The sequence below is a fragment of the Panicum virgatum genome, chromosome 9K, assembly GCF_016808335.1.
Source record: "Panicum virgatum strain AP13 chromosome 9K, P.virgatum_v5, whole genome shotgun sequence".
Taxonomy (NCBI): domain Eukaryota; kingdom Viridiplantae; phylum Streptophyta; class Magnoliopsida; order Poales; family Poaceae; genus Panicum; species Panicum virgatum.
In genome coordinates, this window is record NC_053144.1 from 48,624,673 (window position 1) to 48,649,422 (window position 24,750).

Here is a 24,750-nt window from a genome sequence, read left to right on the forward strand (position 1 = left end):
CGCTCAGGTATATGTTACATATGGCTTTGTGAGTTCACTCAAATTTAATTCATAATCTTGGTATATCTGGACTATGAATTATATGTAAAATTGCAATAATCACTGATCAACATTTAGTAATTCAGTCCATATGCTAAGACAATTCAGTTCCATATATTAATCACTGAATTTGCAAGCACTTTTCATGCATATATGAAAATGAAATGATTATGCCCATTGAGTTCCATTGTTATATTACCTGCAGCAATAGAATGTACTCACATTCACATAGCACCAATGGACCTAAATCTAAGGTCAACTGTGAGTGATGCCAGTAGATGGTATGTAAATTGGGAACTCTTGTTTCGAGGTTTTGAAATTAATCCAACTGCCATATGAAATAATTTCGTGTTATGAAATAATCTTGTTTCCTCTCAATAGCTAGCAGCCCAGCAGTAACTCACAGAGAACCTGAATCCTTCAGAACTGAGAAGATGTTGAGATAGAAAACAAAGTATATTGTTTTTTTCTTTACTTACACCTGAATTGATGCTACCTGCATAACCTTCAATGCAGGTTTATTAGTTTTCTTCTTCTTCAATCTTGATAGTTTTTTTTCTTTACTTACACCTGAATTGATGCTACCTGCATAACCTTCAATGCAGGTTTATTAGTTTTCTTCTTCTTCAATCTTGATAGTGTTTTCCTTCTTTTTTGTAAGACACCAGTATCAGTTACTAGTGCAGCAGTGTAAGGACTCACTTGGAAAATTCAGTGATTTTCCTATGAGGTGAACACTAGTTGGCTTGAGCTTAAAGTATGTGCAGAATGTATTAATGTGGGTGTACTGTTGCAGTTCATCTTTTTTCCATTTGGTAATACGAAGTGCAGCCATTATCTGGCTTGATTGTACATGATTATTGAATGTTGATCAGGTTCACTATGTACATAATATTTCAGCTGCTCGAGTACTTTGAAGTATGAACCAATCAAATTTTGCTTTCACCACATAAATGGGTTGCTCGAGTGGGCTGTTGTGCAGGTCGAGTCCATTTGGTTTCACTAACTGAAATATTGATTTAGGATTTACAAGGTAACAACATCGTAGACTGCAAATTAGAGATTAGACTGCTTAGTTCTTGAGGGAATTACATACTATATAACCGAGACCTGCAAGGTTACTGAGCTTGAATGCAAGGTTGACAGGAATAAGCATGGCCAGAATTTTTAAGTTACTTTAGGTACATCTAAATGCTATGTGCATGAGAGTCAGCTATGTTGTTATAGCATAGAGTAACAGAGTACATTGTATCTGCATTTTCATTCTACTTTCTTTACCACGCTCTTTATTCAGAATATGCAAATGCTTTCTTTAATATGTTTTGCCAGGTCTGTGGTTTCATTGTATGAAGAGAATCACACATTCACAGGCACTGAGTAGACCTTTTAAATTTTTTTCCTAGCATGGAAGTGTGGGACCTTTGGACATATAAACTTGACAACTAAAATTAAATAAAGTCAACTAGAGCTATTTATTTGTTCTAGACTCTGTACCTGATAGCAAACAAGTACCTAACTGCTAAAAACAGAGATTCCTAACTATTTTCTCCAATTCAAGTCACATAAAAAAACTATTTTCTCCAATTTCACATGTATCCTAGCATTCGCACATGAATTGGAGTCTTAAAGGTGGTCTGTACCTGTGTGCCGCTAAGAAGTTTGCTCGCACCTACATACCATCGGTTTTCACCGTTCATGCCTTAGCTGCCCTGACATATGACCCCGTCCAGTGGAAATATGCATCACTAATTTCTTATGATGCACCTAAAATATACTTTGTTTTCTAAGGAGAGGCCAAACCTTTTACTGCCAAATCCCATCAATTCTTGGCTCCCTTTAATTCCTAGAAATAATCTTGTATCATGGAGCAACCTTACTTCTCCCTTGACACTACTTAAAGTTCTGGCATGCACACGTCCTGTATGTCAGAATGAAAAATAGTAATCCTTCAAATCAATCTGCATTGGTTGTATTATTCAGTGTAGGCCTTCTAGGCCACATCATCAACAAAAGACTGTGCCCATTTGTCCCTTTAATTTTGTCCCATCATCTCTCTATCGTCGAGAATACTAAATATTTATTTTATTGTTTCAGGTAGTGGAAATGGATCGTACGGACATCCATGACGACTTAATGCATGAGCTCATTCGTGGCAATACCGAGTACATTGCTCCAGAGTTTGATGAGGCCGAGAATGATGGCACCCAATTTTTAAACTTGCATTATCATGGCGACGAGTGTGAAAATACTAATAGGGAGGAAGAAGAAAATCTCAACGAAGCCGAGGTATAAAAGTTTTGTCAATATATATGTGATTAGAATTTATACATATACGCGTGGACAACTTGTATTAATTTTTAGACATTCTTTCAGGCATCAGGATCGACGAAGCCTAAACGGAAACGTGGCTCCAAGAGGAAGATGGTAGGATGTACGACCATCACGGAGATCGACGAAGCAACCGGCAAGCCACTAGCCACTGGTCAAATTAAGACGACATTTGTAAATCAATTGGGATATCTTATTAGAGAAAACGTCCCCATAAAGTATAAGTTTTGGAAGAGAAATCAAGTCTCTGATCGACCTGAAGATATCGTGCCAGATTCAGAGAAAGATTTGTTATGGAAAGAGGTGTCGTTGCACTTCAACTTTCCCCCAGGCAAAGCTGACAAAGTAAAGGGATGGGCATTTAAGAAGATGGCAATTCAGTTCGGCTCGTTCAAGAAAAAATTGGTGGCAAACTTTGTCAACAAGGGCCTCACACCAGATTTTGATAAAGTCTGGAAGAAGCAACGAGAGTGGTGGAATGAATTCGTGAACTACAAGCACAGTGCTGACAACATGGCAGCCACGATTCAAGGCAAAATGAATGCTAGCAAAAAGACAAACTTCCATAGACTTGGGCCTGGAGGTTATAAGGTTGCTGTTCTGAAATGGGAAAAGATGGAAAATAATTTAATTGCAAAAAGAATCGTACCGCAGACCTTGAGTTGGCCCAAACGAGCAAGGTATTACTTCTATGCTCATGGAGGCACACTAGACCCCGACACTGGAATGTTTGTGACTAGCGATGTACTAAGAGAGGCTGCCCAAAGACTCGACGACGCAATGAGGCGTACAGAAGAAGGAACCTTCCAGCCCAACAGAGAGAATGACGAGCTGACTTACGCTCTTGGGAATGCGGAACACACTGGACGGACCCGAGGCGTGGACGTAGTTCCATGGAAATATGGCTTTTCTGGAGATCTCGAAACCTACCGAAGGCGATGTAGAAGCAAGGCAGTAGTGGCAGAGAAGATCCGTAGCCTAAAAAACTGGATAATGTCACTTGAGGCAACAGTTGGGCAACGCTCGGACGAACCAGCTGCCAATGTGGAGATCAGCCCCCCCTCTCAGCGTCGTAGCAGTGTTGCTTCCACGTAGCACCCTAATTTGGGTGCCGACAGGCCGAGGGACTCCATTGACGACATCACCGTTAGGACCCAATGTGAGCTTCTGGTTCTTTATGGGAAAAAACTCAAAGTTTGTGCTGAGGGTTATGCGGAAGTCCAAGAAGAAGGCGGGACAATACATTGCTAGCCGATTCCTGAAGGATTCACCAGAGTCTTTGTTGACCGAATTACTGAAGAACGCTGGGAAGACATGGACCTACCGATCCCTATAGGTCCTGAAGAAACAGAACTACAACATGCCGTACACACATGGATCGCATGGCCAAAGCGCGACATAAGATTGGTGCAAGCAGCCACAGATTCCGCTCAGTGCTCAAGGCAAAGATCACCAACGCCAGCTGACAGGAATCCTAGTGTTTGTCCACCTTCTCCACCGCTTGCACGGGACCCCAGCATGGATCCGCCATCACCAGCCGCACAAAGCGAGCCCAGTTCGGCATCATCACCAGCCGCACAACAGAATCAGAGTCAGCGACAGAGGGCATACACGGTACCTTCGGTCCAGCCATCTCATAAGCAGCAAAGAAAGAAGAAAGCGAAGGCTCCAGAAGAGGAAGAGGCAGAAGAATCGTTTCAAACCTTCTTATTGAAGCGCAAGCTACTGAGGGAGGCTGCGAACAAGAAGCCAAAAATAGATCTGGTTGCAAAGGCACACTTCATTAAACACTTCATTAAAGATCCCACCAAGGAGAAAGAAAGGGAGTCGGATTATGATCGGCAGATTAGAAAGTGCTACAACAACCCTAAGAATCAGCGGATTAATGCAAAGACCGTTCCCCATCTCGGAGAGCAGTCCAAACAATCGATCCCTCCGTTGATAGTGCCGCATGAAGAATGTCCCGATGAATCAAGAGATCCATTGATCATGGCTGGGATGATATTGCAAACTGATCTAACAAGGGCTCAATTGCTTGGGGAGGCCCTACAGAATGACCGCAGCAAGAAAAAGTTTGTACTTGGTGAACCTTTGATATGTCCAGAGTTGCTACCATTCGTACCAATGAGAATGGCCGAGTTACACAAATGGTATGTCGTGCAATCTAAAGCTACTGAATTAGAAATGTTCCCAGCTCGGATTAAACATGAGCATTTCTGGTGGGGGGGGGGGGCAGATGATGTATATGTCGAGTTTGCAGCACTTTACGATTTATACCATCAAGATGCCCTTCACAAGTCCCTCATCAGTGTATGGTGCATGTAAGTATTGTCTCTCATTTCATTATTTTAGCCTTGTGTGTTGACTGATCCCCGCTTTTCTTGTGTCCCGTAGGTCAAAAATTCAAATTTGCCGAAAGAAGAACTTCCATAACGTCGGGTTCTTCGACCCCGATGTTATACATGAGCAATCAGTAGCGCAAAAGTCTGAAGACGTAGCCAATGTTATATAAGGGGATTGCGTAAGAATAGCATGTGTCCCTTCATTCTCTTGCCATACAACCATCAGTGAGTCGTTCTTCGTTAGCCTCTTTTTTTCAATCCCTTCGTATTAATAATACTATTTAATAGCTATTATCATCAATATTAATTGGTTGTGCGTATGTATATGCACAGCTTTCATTGGATATTGCTTTGTATTCGAATTGAGGAGCACAAGGTGTTGGTGTACGACTCGTTAAGGCAAGATAAATCAAAGTACCAAGATCTCATCGAGGTGGTAAATATTGTATGGAGTCGCTACATCCGCAAACATATAGGCTTGCCCATAGGTGAAATCGAGCCTCTTCGTTGGTTCACTGATTTTCCAGTATGAATATACTCTCGCTACTAATGTCATTCATAATAAACATCAGGAAAATTCTATATCGTAACCCACATTTGTACATAGTGTTGGAGACAGGACCAAGGAAATAACTTATGATGATACTACGTATGCGAGTGGATCAACTCTTTTGCAAGTGAAAAAGGGCAAATGACAGTGGAGGCATTCAATGTACGTGAGCACAATCATATCTACTCATTATTTTAATTCATTATTTTTTATTCTCATGTTTTTATCGAAAAATGTGACAGCGTTGGTGGATAAAAGAACTCATTGAAATGGCTCGGGTCAGGGCAATTCAAAAAGCTATGTGCGGATTCTTGCCTGATGAAGTCATAAATCCTAAGGGCGAATTTCATGCCGATCTCCGTACAAGCGTCGCCAAAGAAGATCCGACAATGAGGAAGCTGATACGTTACTATAGTTGATGTGCTTAATAATTTCTAATATCTCAAGTACTTTTGAACTCCTAAGTGTTCCATACATGACGAATATATATATATATATATATATATTAGTGTGATATTCGGTCCTAATATTACTGTGCAATGCAAAGAGTACGAATATGTAGTCACATATGGTAGAAATACGCATAGCCATATGTATAAAAATGAAAAAGAAAAGAAACATAAAGAAGAAAAAAACATTTAGTGCCGGCCAGTTATACCAGCCGGCACTAACCTTGTTGCCAGGAGCCGGGCGGGGTCGGGCACGTTAGTGCCGGCTGGTATATCGGACCGGCACTAATATGCGCACGTTAGTGCCGGTCAGAGTAGCCGGCATTAACGTCTGTCACGTTAGTGCCGGCCATAGGGACCAGCACTAAGCCGTCCTGTGACCGGCACCGATGTGCCTTTCTCCAGCAGTGCACCAGAAACATCTGTGAACTCTCATTCGCACGAGAAAAATCCCCATCCGCTGTTCCTCCGCCCGATCCCCGCTTCCACCGGCGGCGCTCACTTGGTTTCCACGGTGGCCATGCTAGATCCCGCAAATCCAATCCATCCCCTACCTCCACCACCCAACCTATGATTCATGGAGATCCTTCTGTTCATGGATTGCTCGTCGCCCGGGGGTATGCCCCTCTAGCACTGGCGCCATATCTCCTCCGTGGTTGGATTCATGGCGAGCCATGGCAACGACGAATCGAGGTGCCGAACTGGTACCGCATCCCTGAACAGGCGTGCACCCAACCTTGCTCCTACGGCAGATCCTTGTGGTGGAAGAGGATCCTGGGGTCTGCATCTATGACGATGGTACATGCGAACAATAGGTAAGAAAAGTTGCTTACTAGCTCTTCCATGCATCCGTTGCTTCCATTAGATAATACTCTATTCACTGATAGAAATTATACATCAGAAGACTTGGTTGAACAACTTAATTTCACGGTTGAGACAATGGTACTAGTACATGCTTCAAGTAGGAACAAGCAAATTAGATGACCTGAATAAACACTACTACAATATAGGGTTCATAACATACTAATAAACTCTAGTTTTTGTTGTGGCTGGCTACCAAATTTTTGCCATATGTGCTCCACCAAATCAGCCTTGAGACGTCGATGGATTGTTCGATCACGAATATTTGTGTCTTGCTCTAGTACCTGTGCAATCCATGGATTGGGCCTCGGGCAAGTCATGTAATTTGTGCAGATACTTGCGATTGTTCGTATGTGTTGTCATCAGGTATCTCATAGGAGTCCCTCTCATCCTCAATTATCATGTTGTGCAAAATAACACGTGCATACATAATATCAGCTAGCTGTTCTCTTTCCCAAAGTCGTGTTGGATGATGGATGATGGCCCAACGTTTTTGCAAAACCCCAAATGCATGTTCAACATCTTTTCTTGCTGATTCTTGACATTGTGCATACAATTTAGCCTTGTCATTTTGAGGTCTAGTGATCGACTTGGCAAACACAGCCCACTCTGGATAAATTCCGTCAGCTAGATAGTATCCCATGTTATGTTCTGTCCCATTGACCGTAAACTGAATGGTAGATCTTCCTTGTAGCACTTCAGTGAATAATGATGACTGTTGGCGCCTACCAGCGTCACAACTGGGAAAGCAGCGATGACGCCCGCAGACGCCAATTTAGGGTGGCAGTATTTCATGGACTGCGAATAAATCCGCAAGCGCACGGAATATCGCTGTAGCATTTTACCTGGGAGTATACCGGGGTGTCATTTATATTTCCGCAGGGAAGGCGGTGAGTGAAGAGATATAGACTAGTTGATGAACTTTATCAAGATTGGATATTCTCATGCATAAGGAGGGGTAAGATATATAATATGGTAGGAGGTAGTGTGACACACACAAACTACCCTCTGGATAAATAAATAAAAGAAAATAAAAGATGCTTTAGGCCGGGAGCAAGACAAAAGTTAGAGCTCGAGTCAACTGTGCTGGGCTAGCTATATCTATTCCATCTTATGGTTAGATCGTTAGAGATTAAACTACACAATAGTGAGACCGCTATCGAAGCAACAGGAGGAGCCCATATACCTCGGCGGCTTTATGCACCTCCTACCCCCCATACCGAACATGGAGGATTACTAGGGCTCGAACAGGGCTGTCACCACCTGCCGACTACCTCTACAAACTGTGGGTATAGTTGACATCCAGCAACTCTTAGCTAATCTAGACACCATGTCTACACTAGTAAGCGATACTCTAGTGTCCCGCGCGGAGCCCCCACCCTCCGGATGGACAGACATCACACTAGAGCAAACATACGAATACTGGAGCAGTTGATAGAGTTCTAAAGCCGATATGTTAACCATCGCAAGCACAGGGCGATCATACAATGCAAGCATTGAACAATAACACAACCAGATCAAGAAGCATATATCCGATAACTCAGAACATACTTCGAGCAGATAACGGTAACCATAGTATAATTCTATTACAAACAACTGAATATTACAAGAGAGAGAGCTAGAGATGAACCCATACCAGAACTCCCGAGCAAATCCGGCGACTGGATGACTTCTAGACTTCTCCTAAACTCCACTAAGCCTAAAGACTAAGCAAGAGGTGAGTGAGGTGAGGTGTGTGTCCTATTCTCCACCCCCCTTGCATTTATAGCAAGGAGCCACAGGTGAGAAGCTGCCAATCCTCAGCAAACCGATGTTGTGAGCCAATGAGACGTCGCCACGTAGCAAGCTTAAGGCGGTGGGGCCTACTGGCCGGTCGGCCGACCAGGCTGGTCGGCCGGCCTGCCAGTGGCGCCAACCGCCCCCAACCTCCTCTGGTGGGTTGTTCTGGGCTGCCTTGTCTGGTCCATGTTGGTCCTGGCCTGTCTTGAGTGGCTGGTCGGCCGACCGGCCAGTGGCGCCAACCGCCCCCAACCTCCTCTGGTGGGTTGTTCTGGGCTGCCTTGTCTGGTCCATGTTGGTCCTGGCCTGTCTTGAGTGGATTTGGTGTGGTTCTTGGGCAACACTTAGTCCAATTGAGCCTGAATCGCCGCTCTGATATTTTCTGTGATTTTATGTCAGGCCAAAGTGTGCTTGCAATCTGCATATTAGCTCAAAAGCACAACTTGCATTTTTCTAGAATGTGCAATGTGGTTTAGGGACTTTATTGGATAAAGATGCGTGTAAGAAATGCAAACTCTTATGATTTTCTGATCAAGTTGACGCCTAGAAATGGTCGTTAGTGAGCGTCAACAGTGACTGTTCCAAAACATTAATATCATTGTTTGAACCAGCAACACCAAAAAAGGCATGCCAAATCCATATGTCCGCAGAGGCTACAGCTTCAAGCATGATAATGGGTACACCAATATCACCATGTGTGAATTGTCCCTTCCATGCAACCGGGCAATTTTGCCCCTCCCATAGCATGCAGTCAAGACTACCCAACATGTCAGGGAATCCACGTGCCTCTCTTTGTTCAAGTAAACATTGAATATCTTGTTTGGTAGGTCTTCGAAGAAACCGCTGTCCAAATATATGCCTCACACCTTGAACAAAAATGGTCATGCACTCTATTGTTCTGCTTTCTGCCACCCCAAAGGCCTCATCCATAAGATCAGCTGGTGTACCATATGCTAACATTCGGATGGCAGCTGTACATTTCTTTTCTGCAATGGAGAATGACCAACCTTGCCAAATGCATCTCATCTTAAATGAAAATAAGGAGACCAGCTGCCTAGAGCTTCCACAATGCGCAAAAATAGATGCTTTCTCATACGAAATCTCCTACGAAATTTGTCATCGGTATACAAAGGGTTGTCAAAAAAGTATTTTGCAAACAATCAGTTGTGGTCTTCTTCATGATTTCTGTTGATGATGTACCTTCATTTGTAGCCCCTACGTCGTTTAGACGTACCAGCTTGTTGTGCTTGTAGGTGCGCTTGTAGTCGAGTTTCATTATAATTTGAGCCTCAATCTTAGCTTTAGTCTCTGTCTCCATTGGATCATTGATTTCTTCTCACATTAACTCTTCAAGGTTGTCACTAGAGTTGGAATCATCTGACTAAGTAGACTGATCTTTTGACTCGTTGGACATTTTTTCATGAGAGTGGGAAGGCTCTTGGGGTGAAGCTGAAGAAAGTGAGAGAGTGGAAAGACTCTTGGGAAGAAGCTGAAGAAAGTGAGAGTGAGTGGTGTCGCTGAACTGCATACTCTACGCCTTCCAACGGCTACATCCCAACAACTAGTTTTGCCAGGTGCTTTTGTCCGGTTTACATCAGCCAGCAAGCTTTTGCTTTTGTCAGTTTTATAGTAGGTATCCTTTTCTTTTATCAGATTTATTTCTCAGATTCACACACATATACAGTACTACATGGTAGTACTGAGTATGAATAGGTATTCAGTACCCGAGCCCAAACCCACCCCCGCCCCGCACCCGACTCGAACCTCCCTCGGCGCGCCTACCCCCACCCCCGTCCGTTCCGTCCCGTTCCCCCCGCCCGACACCCGACCTGGACCCCCGCTCGGCACACCTCCCCCAACCCCCGTCCGAGCGTCCGTGTAGATCGTGGGAGGATTCAGTTTCCGAATCAGCCTCCCGCCGGCGACCCTCTGGTGATGCGCTGCCCGGTTTCCCCCTCGCACCGTCCCGGCGAGGCCCTGCGCCGCCGGCTCCCGTGCCGTCCCGGCGAGACGTCCGCCCCGGCCACCCCCGCCTGCTCCCCGGCAAGGCGACCCTCAGGTGATGCGCTGCCCCTTCTTGTGCCGCATCGGCCCGCTGCAGACGTTTGAGCCGGGCTCCTGGTCCCCGTCGCGTCGCCCCATTGAGGCCCTGCGTCACCGGCTTGCATGTCCGTCCCTTTGCCGTGTGGTCCACAGCTCGTCCTCATCGACTAGCTCGCTGCGTTGAAGAGCAGCAGCGGTAGGTTCATACCCCTTCTTTCCTGCGGAATCCTCAAATTTGCTCGTGAGTTCCCCCTTCCGACCCCGATTGACTACAAGAGTTCGTCCTCGGTAGTGGCTCTTCCTATCCCTCCCCTTTGTCGTGGATTTCTTCAGATTAATGTGCTCTGATTCTTCCCCCCAGCGCAAAATGCCTTGTATTCCCTTCGTTGGTGCCGATGATTTGTTGCAATCTCGTAGTAGCGTGATTGGATTGGTAGAGCATTCTTGGCCATAGATTGTTGCAATCTTGTAGTAGCCTGATTCTTTTCCATGTTCCCTGTGATTACTTAGAGTCTGATTTTTCCATGTTCAGTTCCAATCTTCAGATGTTTCCTGCTCAGAGGTTGGTCCATAAGATGGCTACCAATCGAAGGAGGGTGGTCTTTGGGTGCACGTAGAATGTGTTTGAGGTTCCCCTCAGACTAGAACAGGAAGCACCACGTGCTAGTGATGCCGCACCTGTGCTGACTCATGGTCTTGCTTCGACCTGTGACTGTGAGAGGCCAATGCGTGTAACACATCAAGGCAAAAGGGAGCATGATGCAAAGGCTCGGACAAGTCTCCACAGATCGGAAGAGGAATGTTTCTGATGAAGCTGTTGGCGTATGGTGACTTCGTTGATGATCATCTTTCCCGTATGCCAAATAAATTGTAGTTCTTTTTTATAAAAAAAATTGCAGTTCTTCCCAAGGTTGAATCAGCAATCAGCAAATGTGCCTCTCTCCAATCACTGACTAGCCACATCACTACCTCAAAGAGGGAAGATGTGCAGGTATTGATAAAGTTTTTATCTTGTTTCCGATTGCAAATTCATTGTAATGATATGTTGAAAACAATAGGTGTAAGGGCATGATGCTGTGTTTTTCTCTGAACTGCTGGATAAAAGTCTGTCAGTGTGTGTGCATATAGGTAGCTGGAACATAGGGTCCCTAACGAGTAAGTTGCGAGAGCTAGTTGATGCAGTAATTAGGAGGCGTGTAAATATTCTATGCGTTCAGGAGACTAAATGGAAGGACCAGAAGACGAAGGAGGTTGAGGATACTGGCTTCAAGCTTTGGTACACGGGAGCAACTCTGGGTAGGAATGGTGTAGGCATCTTGATTGATAGGAGCCTTAAGGATGGAGTCGTAGAGGTTAGAAGGCAAGGCGACCGGATTATCCTAATCCGGTTGGTAGTTGGAGATTCGGTTTTGAATGTGATCAGTGCCTATGCCCCTCAGGTAGGCTTTAGTGAGAGCACTAAGGTGCAGTTCTGGGAAGATCTAGATAGCATGGTTAGTACCGTGCCTACCAGCGAGAAACTCTTCACAGGAGGAGATCTCAACGGCTATGTGGGTGCGACTAATGTAGGGTTCGAGCGAGTGCACGGGGGTTTTGGGTATGGTAGCAGGAGTCAAGAGGGGGAGGATGTGTTGAACTTCGCGTTAGCCTACGACTTGTTGATAGCGAATACCGTGTTTAAGAAGAGAAAATCCCATCTTGTGACGTTTCGCAGTGGACAACACTCGAGCCAGATCGACTTTATCCTTGCTAGGATGGAGGATAGACGTGATTCCTTAGATTGTAAGGTGATACCTGGGGAGTGTGTTGTCCCTCAACACAAGCTTGTGGTGGCGGACTTTCGTCTTCGGATACGTGTCCACCGGGACAAACGTGCCAAGATTGCGAGAACAAAGTTGTGGAAGCTTAGAGGGGAAGCGGCACAAGCGTTTAAGGAAAGGATGCTAGGTGAGGGGCCTTGGGAAGAAGGAGAAGACGCAGATGACATGTGCCTAAAGATGGCAACATGTGTTCGAAAGGTGGCCTCAGAGGTGTTTGGCGTGAGTAGGGGAGGCAAACAGGAGGGGAAAGACACCTAGTGGTGGAACGACGAGGTGCAAAGGGCTATTAAGGAGAAGGAGTGTTTCAAGCGCATCCACCTTGACAAGAGTGCAGCCAACATCGAGGGCTATAAATTAGCGAAGAGGGTTGCAAAGCGAGCTGTGAGTGTAGCAAAGGGTAAGGCGTATGATGACCTGTATCAGCGGCTAGCCACGAAAGAAGGGGAGAAGAACATTTATAGGTTGGCTAGGATCCGCGAGCGGAAGACAAGGGACATCAACCAAATCAAATGCATTAAGGATGTGACAGATCGACTGCTAGTGAAGGATGAGGAGATCATGGATAGATGGAAAGAGTACTTCGACAAGTTGTTTAATGGGGAGAGTGAGGGCCCTACCCTTGAGTTAGATGACTCTTTTGACGATACCAACAGACGTTTTGTGAGGAGAATTCAGGAGGTAGAGATCGGGGAGGCTTTGAAGAGGATGAAGGGAGGTAAATCGATGGGCCCTGATGGTATCCCTATTGAGGTGTGGAGATGCCTAGGAGATAGAGCAATAGTATGGTTAACTAAGCTTTTTAATCTCATTTTTCGATCAAACAAGATGCCAGAAGAATGGAGGAGAAGTATATTAGTACCTATCTTCAAAAACAAGGGCGATGTTCAAAGTTGTACTAACTACCGTGGGATTAAGCTGATGAGTCATACGATGAAGCTTTGGGAGAGGGTTATCGAGCATCGCCTAAGAAGAGTGACAAGTGTGACCCAAAATCAATTTGGGTTCATGTATGGAAGGTCAACCATGGAAGCGATTTTCTTAATACAACAATTGATGGAGAGATATAGGGAGCAGAAGAAGGACTTGCACATGGTCTTCATTGACCTTGAGAAGGCATATGACAAAGTACCGAGAAATGTCATGTGGTGGGCCTTGGAGAAGCATAAAATCCCAACTAAGTACATTACCCTCATTAAGGATATGTACAAGGATGCGACGACGTTTGTCCGGACATGTAATGGCAACACCACTGACTTTCCTATTAACATAGGCCTACACCAGGGGTCAGCATTGAGCCCTTATTTATTTGCTTTAGTGATTGATGAGGTCACAAGGGATATACAAGGTGAGATCCCTTGGTGTATGCTCTTTGCTGATGATGTGGTGCTAGTTGACAAGAGTATGGCAGGGGTTAATAGGAAGTTAGAGCTGTGGAGACGCACGTTAGAGTCGAAAGGGTTCAAACTTAGTAGGACCAAGACTGAGTACATGATGTGCGATTTCAGCGCGACTAGACATGATGGGGGAGATGTTAGTCTAGATGGGCAAATGGTGGTCCAGAAGGATACTTTTCGGTATTTAGGATCGTTGCTACAAAAGGATGGCGATATTGATGAAGATGTTAGGCATAGAATTTCAGCTGGCTGGTTGAAATGGCGGCAAGCTCCTGGCATACTTTGTGACAAGAGGGTGCCACAAAAGCTAAAAGGCAAATTCTATAGGACAGCAATTCGTACGGCGATGTTATACGGTGCTGAATGTTGGCCTACAAAAAAGCGACATGTCCAGCAACTGAGTGTAGCAGAGATGCGGATGTTGTGGTGGTTTTGCGGGCACACAAGGGGGGATAGAGTCCGGAACGAAGTTATTCGGGATAGAGTCGGGGTGGCACCAATTGAGGAGAAACTTACCCAGCATCGGCTGAGATGGTTTGGACATGTCCAACGAAGGACTCCTGAGGCGCCGGTGTGTAATGGGGTTCTTGAGCGGGTCGATAATGTAAAGAGGGGTAGAGGTAGACCTAAACTGACGTGAGATGAGTCGGTTAAGAGAGACCTTAAGGATTGAAATATCTCTAAAGAGATAGTTTTGGATAGGAGCGCTTGGAGAATAGCTATCAATGTGCCTGAACCTTGAACTTTTTTCTTTCGGGTTTCATCTCTAGTCTACTCCAACTTGCTTGGGAAAAAGGCTATGTTGTTGTTGTAGTGTGTGTGCATTCCCCAAACTGACTCTGGATCTAGCCATACTAGTTCTTTGGTTTATTTAAATCATAATTTACCATTGAATTCTAGAAGTATAAAACACATCCTATTCTACAATACCATTGTTGCACCTAGGGCTATTAGAATTGATGATCTCATTCCAAGAATCTGCAATTCTTCTATTATCTTGTCCATATAATTATTACATGATCATGTTGCTGCATTTTTATATATGTTTAACTTGTGCACTGTGATTGTATCCCCCCTGAAAGACCATTGTTGGATATCTGCAGTTGTTTACATGTAATTCTGCTCCCTCCTCATATGCAGTTTTGTATGCTTTTTATTTACCAGGTCTGCCAAAGTAAGAACACTATAAAGCGTTCTACTAGACTCAATGTCAGGTGCTTCTCACAATTCTCTAGGTTGGTCCACTGCTCACAATGGTGCTGATGCAATAGAAAGCAGGAAATTCCTTTGGTTCATGGATAAGATAAGATAAGATGAGTCCAAATGACATGAAAATCTGCATTGTATTGGCCCTGGTAAGGTCCTAATGATACACCCCGAATATCAGCATGGTTCTTGGATTGCCACATGAATAGCTAGTTCCGGGTCATTAGCTTTGTCGTGGGCTGATCTGTATAGCTAGTTCAGCTAGCTATTTTTTTATTGATTACCAGTTGTTAAGAGTATTGATCCACAATTTCATTATTTTTTTTGCCTCAGCATCCCAAATTTGTCTCGGAATGATGTGCGATTATATGCAATAGGTATATAGGTGCTGACGCTAATTTCATCAAGTTCCACATATTTCTGGTGAAAAAGGGCTATTGTTTCAACCATATTCTGCAACTGAACTGAAAATGTTTAGTTTAAGCAAAATGTCGGGAGGTTTTCTTTTGATTTTAGAAAGGATAAAATGATTTTTGCAATCTCGTAGTCAAATATGGGATTTCTTCCAATCTGCTGCACACACATGGGATTTATGCTGTCTCTGCAGGATGATGGTAACATTCAGCAGCCCACGGCTATCCCCAACCAACGAGTTATAGGAGACGAGCAGGTGCCTGATGATGTGCCGTGAAGCCCCAGACCTGTCCAGCTCCGACACGAACGCCACGTGCAGAGCACCTCCGTCCAGATTCTGGCCACTGGATATCTTCTTGCTAACTTCCAGGCGTTGAGGTAGATTTCTAACTGGTTTCCATTGTTATCAGACTGTACTTTAGCTCATGTTCATTTGTTTGGCTCTTTCATAAGATGATCCATCAAGCTGTTGTCTTCTGGGTATTTTTTTTATTGATTACTAATTAAAGTTTGGAGTAAAGAGTGGATCTAGAAAGTGTAAAATCCATAGTTTGTTGGCTGAAGGATACTTGTTCTTCATAGACCTAAATGTTTATTTCTTGGCCGAGAGATAACTATCAGATAACTAGATCTTCAATTTCTTACAAACGAATTGATGACTTTTATTTGTGAATATGACTACATGAGTTCCTGTTTAAGAATTTAGATGCACAACTTGATTTTGTTCAGAGATGTAAATGTTCATGACTAGTGGAGATTAATCACTTGTTCTATATAGTTCATTTTTCTATTCACATGTGACACTATTTGCGAAAATGTTCTCATGTTATTGTGTTCCTATTGCAGGCGGCAGTGACTAAGACGAGGTCAGAAGGAAACTGCAAGAGTGGATACACGAGCTTAGATTGCAGCGAGCTCAGCATGACATGTCTCTAACCACGAGGATAAACACTGTATCATTTTGGTGTGCACATTCATCATTTTGTTTTTTCTAAAAAAAGAATTCAGTTTACAAATGCCAATGTGTACGAGGTCAGAAGCTAGCTGAAAGAACGACTACAAGGGACAAGATGGACTTTGAGACCCATAGAGCATAAATTAGATTTATTGTTCAATTTGTATTCCTTCACTCACCTGGCAACAAATCTATTTGCAAAATACGTATGACCTGATTGTAGTACCGGCACTGCTCTATGGAATGGGAGTAAAGTACTTAATTTGTTGAGCAAAGCACCAGCACACAAGTAATAAACAATTTACACTTCAGTTCGTAAAAATGTCTTGGGAACGCAAACTCTGGTTTTTTTGGATCGGTTGGGCGCGGGCGCGTGCGGGGTGTGACGGTGGCTGTGGCTGCCTCGGCTACTGAATAATATTCAGCACCTAGGGTACCCATTAGCGAAGTCTTATATATATATATATATATATATATATATATATATATATATATATATATATATATATTATATATATATATATATATATAGGGGGCGCGTGCTAAATATGTATTTAGCGCGCCCCGCAACCAGATTGAACTCCGCGACCAGAAAACTTCCCCCGTGACCAGTAAATATGTATTTAGCGCGCCCCGCAACCAGATTGAACTCCGCGACCAGAAAACTTCCCCCGTGACCAGAAAATCGGCGTCATAACCGGAAAATGCTGAATGGGTGACGCAGGTGCCTTCCTGAACGGAAAAAGACTGTTTCCGTGACCGGAAAATGCTGAATAGATGGCGCCCGTGGCTTCCTGGACAGGAAAAACTATTCCCATGACCGGAAAATTTCTATTTTAACCGGAAAAAGTATATTTGGTAGCTAGAAAATTGGCGCCCGTGACTTCCTGGACAGGAAAACTATTCCCATGACCAGAAAATTTCTATTTTAACCGGAAAAAGTATATTTGGTAGCTACAAAATCGTTGCTTCAACCAGAACAGAGCGGACATATCATCCTCATGGCCTGAGTACTCTTACCTTGACCGGAACATATATATTGTTCAAACCAAAAGGTTGCATATGCGGTATGCCGTCCTATATCGGAAAAAAAAAGCAACTGGATAATCAAAGCTATCTCAACGACCGGAAAAGCATCAGATCTCAGTTTGTGCAATTAAAATAATTGAGTCTACTACGTAACATTATTCTTTTCGATCATATCGCAAAGCATCTAATTCCTAAAGGTGCATGGTCATCAGCATGTGCTCTGCGTCCCCATTCTGGTTTCCGGAGCTTCCCTGAGCACTCCATCTTGCGTTCTAAGAGCTCCTCTGTGTGCCATCATGCTTCTCTCAGATTGTAGAAGAATAGGAACATCTTCAGTTTCGGAGCACCAGATTGCAGCAGTGGCTACACCATTGGTATACCAGTACCTAATAAGTTGACCAACCATAAGAAATCAATTACAATTGCAATATCATACTTGTAACTTGAAATAATATAATATCAGGTTTTCACATCATTCAATATACAATTCTGTGAGACCAAAATTTTTCCAATCAAAATGTCTAAGATTTACATTCAAGATCAACTGAGAAAAATTTATCAGATAACTTGCATATTACTGAAAAGGATCAAACGTGAAATTAGCGCAAACCAACTGACATCAACTATGATGAAAATTATGGTAGATGCAAGCATGAAGTTACACAGACACCATCAAATTTACATTTGAGAACTATTGCAGACAAATGGCCAGACATGCCTAGCGGCAATTACAGATAGCTTATGTTTAGCTGCATAACCTACCTCTATCAAAATCACTGCAAGTCTGCAATGGCATTCCATCACACAATTCCTTCACACTAGCTCATATGTTTGATACAACAAACTGATTACATGGAACTGGATTTTCAGTTTTCAGTTAATAGAACAAGACATTGACACAAAAAAAACAGCAATCTGCACATATCAAGCAGCTACAGACAACATGAAATTTCAAATCCACATCCATTAATTTCACAAAGATAAAAGCACATGGGCAAGCTTGTCGGTAGCTACAGAGAGATTCATGTTTAATTGCCCATATTGCCTACGAAATTGGATCTGCTAGTGTGTCGCCCCAATCCGTACCTTTGAAGTATCTAAAAAATTTTTTGGATCTGCTAGTGTCTGACTAGCTACGAAATTGGATCTGCTAGTGTGTCGCCCCAATCCGTACCATGAGCAGAAATCAGGAGTTCAGGATAAATTGGAATTGCATGAATATATTAGATAAATATTACCACGTTGGTCTAGTTTTGATCTTCCCACCACGGATCCTAATTAACCAGTGTCGGTGCAGTAGAGGAGCACCAGACATCTGGACGGTGCGGGCGAACAAGGTAAGACAACTAGGCCACACACCCATAGTACCGTGGCTCTCCCGACCGCTCCCCCTCAATCCGCCGGCTGCCCCGGCGCCGCCGGCCCCGCTCTCCCTCTGCTGGTGCCCCGCCGCCGGGTACCACGGCCGTGGTGGCGGCGGCGGTCTGCATCCGCCACGCCCTGCCCCCGAGACGTGAACTGAAGAGATAAGATGCCTAACCTGAGAATAAAGCAGAGAATCTTCTGGTAGTTAGGGTGGGCATGGATGGGATATTCCACTATCAGTGCGCCCGAGGACTGAATGCTCACCGTGGAAAGTCCCGATGGGGATGTGCTGACGACTCAGATGAAGGAGATGCGAACAGCTCCGGCGAATGGGATGGCAACGACTCCGGAGAAGGGGATGCGATCGGCTGACCGGGGAGAAGACTCGAGCTGGGGAAGAACCGCCAGTGTCGAAGTGCGTGAGCATTGCCGGACTGGATCGACGCCTGCGCGGCGTCTTCGCGCTCGCGCGCCTCCGCCCGTCGCGTCCGAGGAAGAGGAAAGGACAGGCCTCGTGGCGGCGAATGCGGGGAGTGAGAACCGCTTCGCCGTATGAAAACAAAGGCAAAATTTGCCGCGGGACATGGTTAAAACTTTGGTTTTGCTACAGGCCATTAAAAAACGTGTCTTTGCTGGAGGACACCGAAAAATTAGATCTATTTGCTCACGGACACTGAAGGCACTAATCTATTCAATTCAATTAGGAGAGTGACGCAAAATGATAATATTGCCCTTGCTGCCTTATCCTCTCGGGCGTTTCCTTCTCCAGCCGAACCAACGCACACGGCACAAGCCTGGAGGAGCTCGCCGGCGGTCACATGTGCGGCTGGCGGCCAGGCGGAGCAGCTGCAAGAGCTCGCTACGCGGCCGGTGATGGTCCCATGCGCGGCTGAGCGGAAGGCGGTGGAGCGCGCGATGGAGCTCGGGCTCACGCCCCCTGGCAGTCAGTGGAGCGCGCGATGGAGCACCCGCCGCAGCTGTGGGGCGCTCCTGCAGTGGTTTCTCGTTCGCCGGTGGCCGCCGAAGCTCGCTTGCTCGCCGCGGGTGGGTAGCACGCGGTGGTGAAGATCCAATGCCGCACCCAAACTCAATCTGGCTGCACGGGACCCTGATTCGATCGCGTTAGACCTCGATTCAATCGGTTGGGCCTTGATTTGGGTGCAGGACCTTCAATCGCTGGGAGGGGCGCCGCCGGACTGGCGCATCGGTCCTCCCTGAACCACGGGAGAGGAGAACAGGAGAACAGGAGAGGAGAGATAAGTTAACAAGGGTAACACTGTCATTTTTCATCACTCTCCAATTAAATTGAATAGAATAGTGCCTACAATGTCTGTGAGCAAATGGGTATAGTTTTTCGGTGTCCTTCAACAAAGACACATTTTTATAATGGCTTCTAGCAAAAGCAACCTTTTAACGATGTTCTGTGGCAAATTTTGCCGAAAACAAAAGGCTCGGCGCGGTCCCCAAAAATTCCGGTCAGGATGATAATTTCCGGTCCGAAGCTTGTGTTTTCAGGTTGCTGGTGGATGGATGGTTGGACCATGGCAGGCTGGCTTGGGGCCTGACGAATCACGGTCGGACTAGGCAGACGGCCGGTGCGCTGAATAGGCTATTCAGCGCACTGGTGCTAAATAGTGTATATATATATATATATATATCCGCGATATATAGAAGAAAAATATATACTTAAAGATTCACATTACAAATAGTAGCAACCTAATATAGAATTCAAACTCGTACTACAACAATAAAATTGTAAAATAAACTTAATTTGTAGCATTAATGCTCAACAAGTTCTCTAGCTAATTGATCCAAGATATCTTCATGTCTCTTCAGATTTTTTTTCATTGTAATTAGATGTATCCTTCGCCAATAATTTGTAGTATTTCTTGTACTTTGCTACCCTTGCCGTTTCATTTTCTGATCTCGCCTTTTCTTTTTTTTTTTTTTGCTTCTGCAGCTGCCAGTGCTGCTTCCGCTGATTTTATCAAAGCGGCTGCTTTAGTTGACATAGCTTCATAAAACAGAATCATATTTTCACATGGCTTGTCCCCCAAAGGAGATGGTGAGACACATTTTGCGTTTTGCCTTGCTTTTGCTGCCTTTTGCCCCTCGGGGCGCTTCTCTTTGCACATAGTTTCCTCCTTAGTATCTTGGTTTGATGATGAAGTATATGCTCCTGATTCCGAAATCTTGTTCCCCTTGTTGTTGCTACCCTCTTCAAGGACCCTATGCCATTTTGGCTGATCTTTGAGATCTCTCCATATATACTCAAAAGTGAATGTTTTCTGTTTGTTGCGACTTTTGTACCACTCTCGGGTTTTCTCCATTATCATATCATCGGAGTACCCACACTAGTGAAGGTACTTCTATCTTTGCGACCTCTCTCTTAAGACCATCCCAATGTGTCCTGCATTGCTTGGCTGTCCTTTTGTGTCCACCGCTAGGCGTGTTGCTGTTGAGCTCCTGAGCTATAGCCTTCCAATAGTGCTCTGATTTCTTGTCATTGCCTTTGATCGGACCAACTGAGTTGCTCAACCAAGAACTCATCAGCCATATATTGTCATCTTCAATCCAATTGACCAGTGTACATCTTTTTGGTTCATCACTGCTATCACTTAACTCTTGAACATCTCGTATCAGATTGCACCCCAAATAGAGATCTACTGACCGCAAATCCAAACACTTGATTAGGTGAGTGCACTGAATTTTCTTGACCAGCTTCGAAGCCTGTTATAGTACTTTGCATCCAATTTCCATAGTTCTGAGCACCTTGGAAGATTGGAGGAAAGTGATCATGTGGCTGGTAGTTGCTTGGAGGACCAAAAGGATGGAAATTCTGCAGATAATTAGGTGGGAAGTATTGGGAGAAATTTGCAGGAAATTGGATAGGAGGGGAGTGTTGGCTATCACTCTCTGCACTGCAGCTTGGCTTGAGGAACCTTGATTCATTGGGCTGGTGAAAATTCTGCTGAAATGGTCCATTTTTTTTGAAACGAATGGTGAGCTATGTTGTTGAGTGCTTGTTCACCAACTTGTGCTTTTGTAGGTGAAGAAATAGAAGCCAATGGCTTCCAGCGCAGAGCAACGGCTACCAGGGTAGAGGAACAGGAGCAAAGCAAAACAACGGCTGAGGCTAACAGTTAAATTGAAATGTATATTTTATTTATGTGAACAGTGGCTGTGAAAAAATATTGTATTTTATTTTCTTGTGGCTACACCTTGGCGAACGGTGCTTGTGGCTTGGCTGCACAATGCTAAAGGGGCATAACTGTAGCAGCATTAAATGCTTAAAGTTACTTTTTCCCCTACATTGTGGCTACCTAAGGGCTCCAAGCCCACGTCCACATGGATTCTTTAGATTTGTAAACTGATCACTTCAGCACTCACTGTAACCGGAGTGTAACCGGAGGGGGTAGCTCGGTTGGTGCGACTCCCAACTGGGGAGCGCACCTGCCCGAGTTCGAGCCCGGGCGCCTGCACGCTGGGGCGCGGCCCCAAGCCGCCTCTGGTGGCACCGGCTGGCCCTCTGTGGCCTTGCCTAGTGAAAAAAAAACATAAACATCACTTGTTACATCCCTAGTACTGTTGTACATTTGATTAGAACACGGTTTGTTGAGAAAAAAAACATGCAAATTACGAGCAGCATAGACAGACCGCCCTCGTTACAACAAAAGTACTGTTGTGCATTCGTCGAGCACATACAATTTATTTATATTGAGCCAAAAAAAAAGGTGCAGGAACCGACTGTCCCCGGACTGACGACAGACGACGGGCCGAGCTCACTTATTCGATCCAATGGCGAGCAGGGTCTGCAGGAACGCGAGCACCTTGTCGACGTCGTCCGGCACGACGCCCCTGGCCGCGTCGGCGGCGCGGAACCGCTGCTCCCACGCTGCCAGCAGCGGCGTCCTGGCCGGGTCGATCAGCCTGCGCCCGATGATCCTGTCGATGGCCGCGAACCACCCGAGGTAGCCGCCGAGCACGACGTCGACGAGCCCGATGCCGTCGCCGCCGAAGAAGGGCTTCTTCCCCCCGGAGCGCTCCCCGAGCGCGCTCTCCAGCGTCAGGAGCGCCTCGTCGGCGCGCGCCACCGCCTCCGCCCTCTCCTCCTCGTTGCGGCACCGGAACAGCATCCCCGTCCATGCCGACCCCACCTTGTCGTCGACGTAGGCCGCCCAGAACCGCGCCACCGCGCGCTCGTAGGGGTCGAGCGGCAGCACGGCGGGGCCGGACCCGGCCCAGACCTCGTCGATGTACTGGATGATGACCTGGGACTCGTTCACGGGGCGGCCGCCGTGGAGGAGCACGGGGACGGTCTTGTTCACCGGGTTGGACCCGAGGAGGAGTGCGCTCTTGTTGCCGAGGTCCTCCTCGGCGTACTCGTACGCCAGGCCCTTGAGGTTGAGCACGATGCGGACGCGGATCACGAACGGGCTCGTCCACACGCCCAGCACCTTCAGGTCGCCGCCGCCCGCCATTGCTGCCAGCTCTATCTTAGCCTGCGAGTCTGTGTGTGAGGAGATGGAACGCTGGGGCTTCTAGCCTTGGAGGTCGTGGTGTGCTACTCTGTTGTGTCTGAAAGGGTGTCAGGCCATTGGGCTTTTATAGACTTGAGCTGCTGCCTGCTGCCATTTGCGCCACAAGGGAAGAAGCTTCGTTTGGGACCCGGCCACCCAGGAGTGTGTCTCGACTGAGACATGTACCTGGTCGCCTTGACAGGCATGTTCTGCTCTGCTCGGAGCAGAGTATCTTCGGTTCAGGTGATACAGGTACGGTGTCTCGGTCGAGAATGCCGTCAGCATGGTCGTCAGTAGGAAAAGCAACACCTTGTTCGTCCTAAGAAAAAGTATCAGCCGCCATCGTTTTGAGCCTTTGACGCCCTTTCGTCGACCAAGAAGATGCTATCCACACCGCACCTGGCTTTCCTTTGCTACAGGCAACAGCAGTTTATGCCACCAACTAGCATTTTGCTACTCGCTAGCATTGAATAAAATACTAGTGATGCACTAGTGCGCAAATGGTTCATCCTTTCTGTTTAGCTTAATGTCCCAAACGCACCCTTCATTCATGAAGAGGGACTTCTACTTTCAAAAAGTAAAAACAAGGGAAATTTTGAATGGATAAGTACAATCCACAGGTTTCCATATGGATTTAATACAACCTTAAACTAAATGTTAAAAGCTCCTGGCTAAATCCTACGTTCCAAACATGCCACTCTTTTGAGTAGGTAACCTACGATCTTCACACAAAATGTTTGAGAGTCACCTAATAACCGAGCCATAGGCTTCCATATCTTCAATGATTTTTTTTATTTACGGACCGTAACTAATTGGAGACTCCTTTTGATTCCTCTATGTACTCTGCACCAAATGCGCTAGAAAAGAAGATATTTTTAAAACATTCCTATCATCAGAAAGGAAAAGCACCAGACCATGACCATTCGATCTAATTTGTTCCAAAGTTACCTAGCCGGCTAGCCTCAAGCAACCCATAAATCACACTTGCACACAGTTGCGCGACTAACATCCAGCACAATTTTACGAAACATTTGTATGTTTTTCATTTTAATTGAAATCATTTTTAGTTTATTGGCTCTCTAAATGTTCTTTACTTTCTTTAACCTTTTAAAATTGTTCATACCTTGTTTGTTTATATTTTATAATTCTTAAATGCTTTTTCTGATCACAATATAACTGACTTTTGACTTTTGAGTACTTGTTCAAGTTGATTGTTGGTAAAACATACTAAATTTCCAACATATTTCAGGCCTATTATAAGTTGATTTTGTTAGATCGCTGATTTAGCTATCTTAAGTTATCCTAAGTCTTTGTGACCTATCAAATATGTCATGTGCATGAATACCTTAGCTTAAATTTGTCTCATAATGAATATTGGACTTATAAGATGCCGTTCACTTGATACATTGATTGCTTGTTTTATTGTGCTAATGTTTGGTTCCTTAGGTAAACATTATTGGTTCTCAAGCAATATTTTTTCCCTGCAATATTGATGCCATTTTTTTTTTCGGCAATATCGTATTTGATTTCATTTTTAAGATAAAAAATGTGATACACAAATACGTTTTAGTCTATTTGAATTTTTTCATTCCTACACACAGCTCTAAATAAAGCCGTCGAAAGCACCTGTATATGTGTAAATCTTGGACACATGGA

At 45.0% G+C, this 24,750-nt stretch overlaps 1 protein-coding gene and 2 long non-coding RNA genes across 9 annotated transcripts; 1 reads left to right on the forward strand and 2 right to left on the reverse strand.

Annotated features, from left to right (window-relative positions):
- The first annotated feature begins 6,125 nt into the window (after positions 1 to 6,125).
- LOC120651883 lies at positions 6,126 to 16,438 on the forward strand. Of its 7 annotated transcripts, none has more exons than XR_005666351.1 (4): positions 6,126 to 6,523; positions 10,924 to 11,382; positions 14,770 to 15,603; positions 16,072 to 16,438. It is a non-coding gene; the product is annotated as an uncharacterized LOC120651883 (long non-coding RNA). The 7 variants fall into 7 exon arrangements; XR_005666349.1 differs by lacking the exon at positions 6,126 to 6,523 and adding an exon at positions 10,148 to 10,587; XR_005666352.1 differs by lacking the exon at positions 6,126 to 6,523 and adding an exon at positions 10,148 to 10,407.
- A 733-nt stretch (positions 16,439 to 17,171) lies between these two features.
- Positions 17,172 to 19,990, reverse strand: LOC120651885. Its single transcript, XR_005666354.1, has 3 exons — positions 18,839 to 19,990; positions 18,448 to 18,749; positions 17,172 to 17,595 (listed from the first exon to the last, which is right to left on the reverse strand). It is a non-coding gene; the product is annotated as an uncharacterized LOC120651885 (long non-coding RNA).
- A 2,135-nt stretch (positions 19,991 to 22,125) lies between these two features.
- Positions 22,126 to 23,212, reverse strand: LOC120651882 (probable glutathione S-transferase GSTU6). Its single transcript, XM_039929524.1, has one exon. It carries the CDS (start codon positions 23,053 to 23,055, stop codon positions 22,357 to 22,359), a length of 699 nt encoding a protein of 232 aa, XP_039785458.1. The 5' UTR covers positions 23,056 to 23,212; the 3' UTR covers positions 22,126 to 22,356.
- Between the last annotated feature and the right edge of the window lie 1,538 nt (positions 23,213 to 24,750).

Excerpts from the sequence above, each read along its gene's own strand:
- LOC120651882 (XM_039929524.1), bottom strand. The coding sequence starts at position 23,055 with ATGGCGGGCGGCGGCGACCTGAAGGTGCTGGGCGTGTGGACGAGCCCG.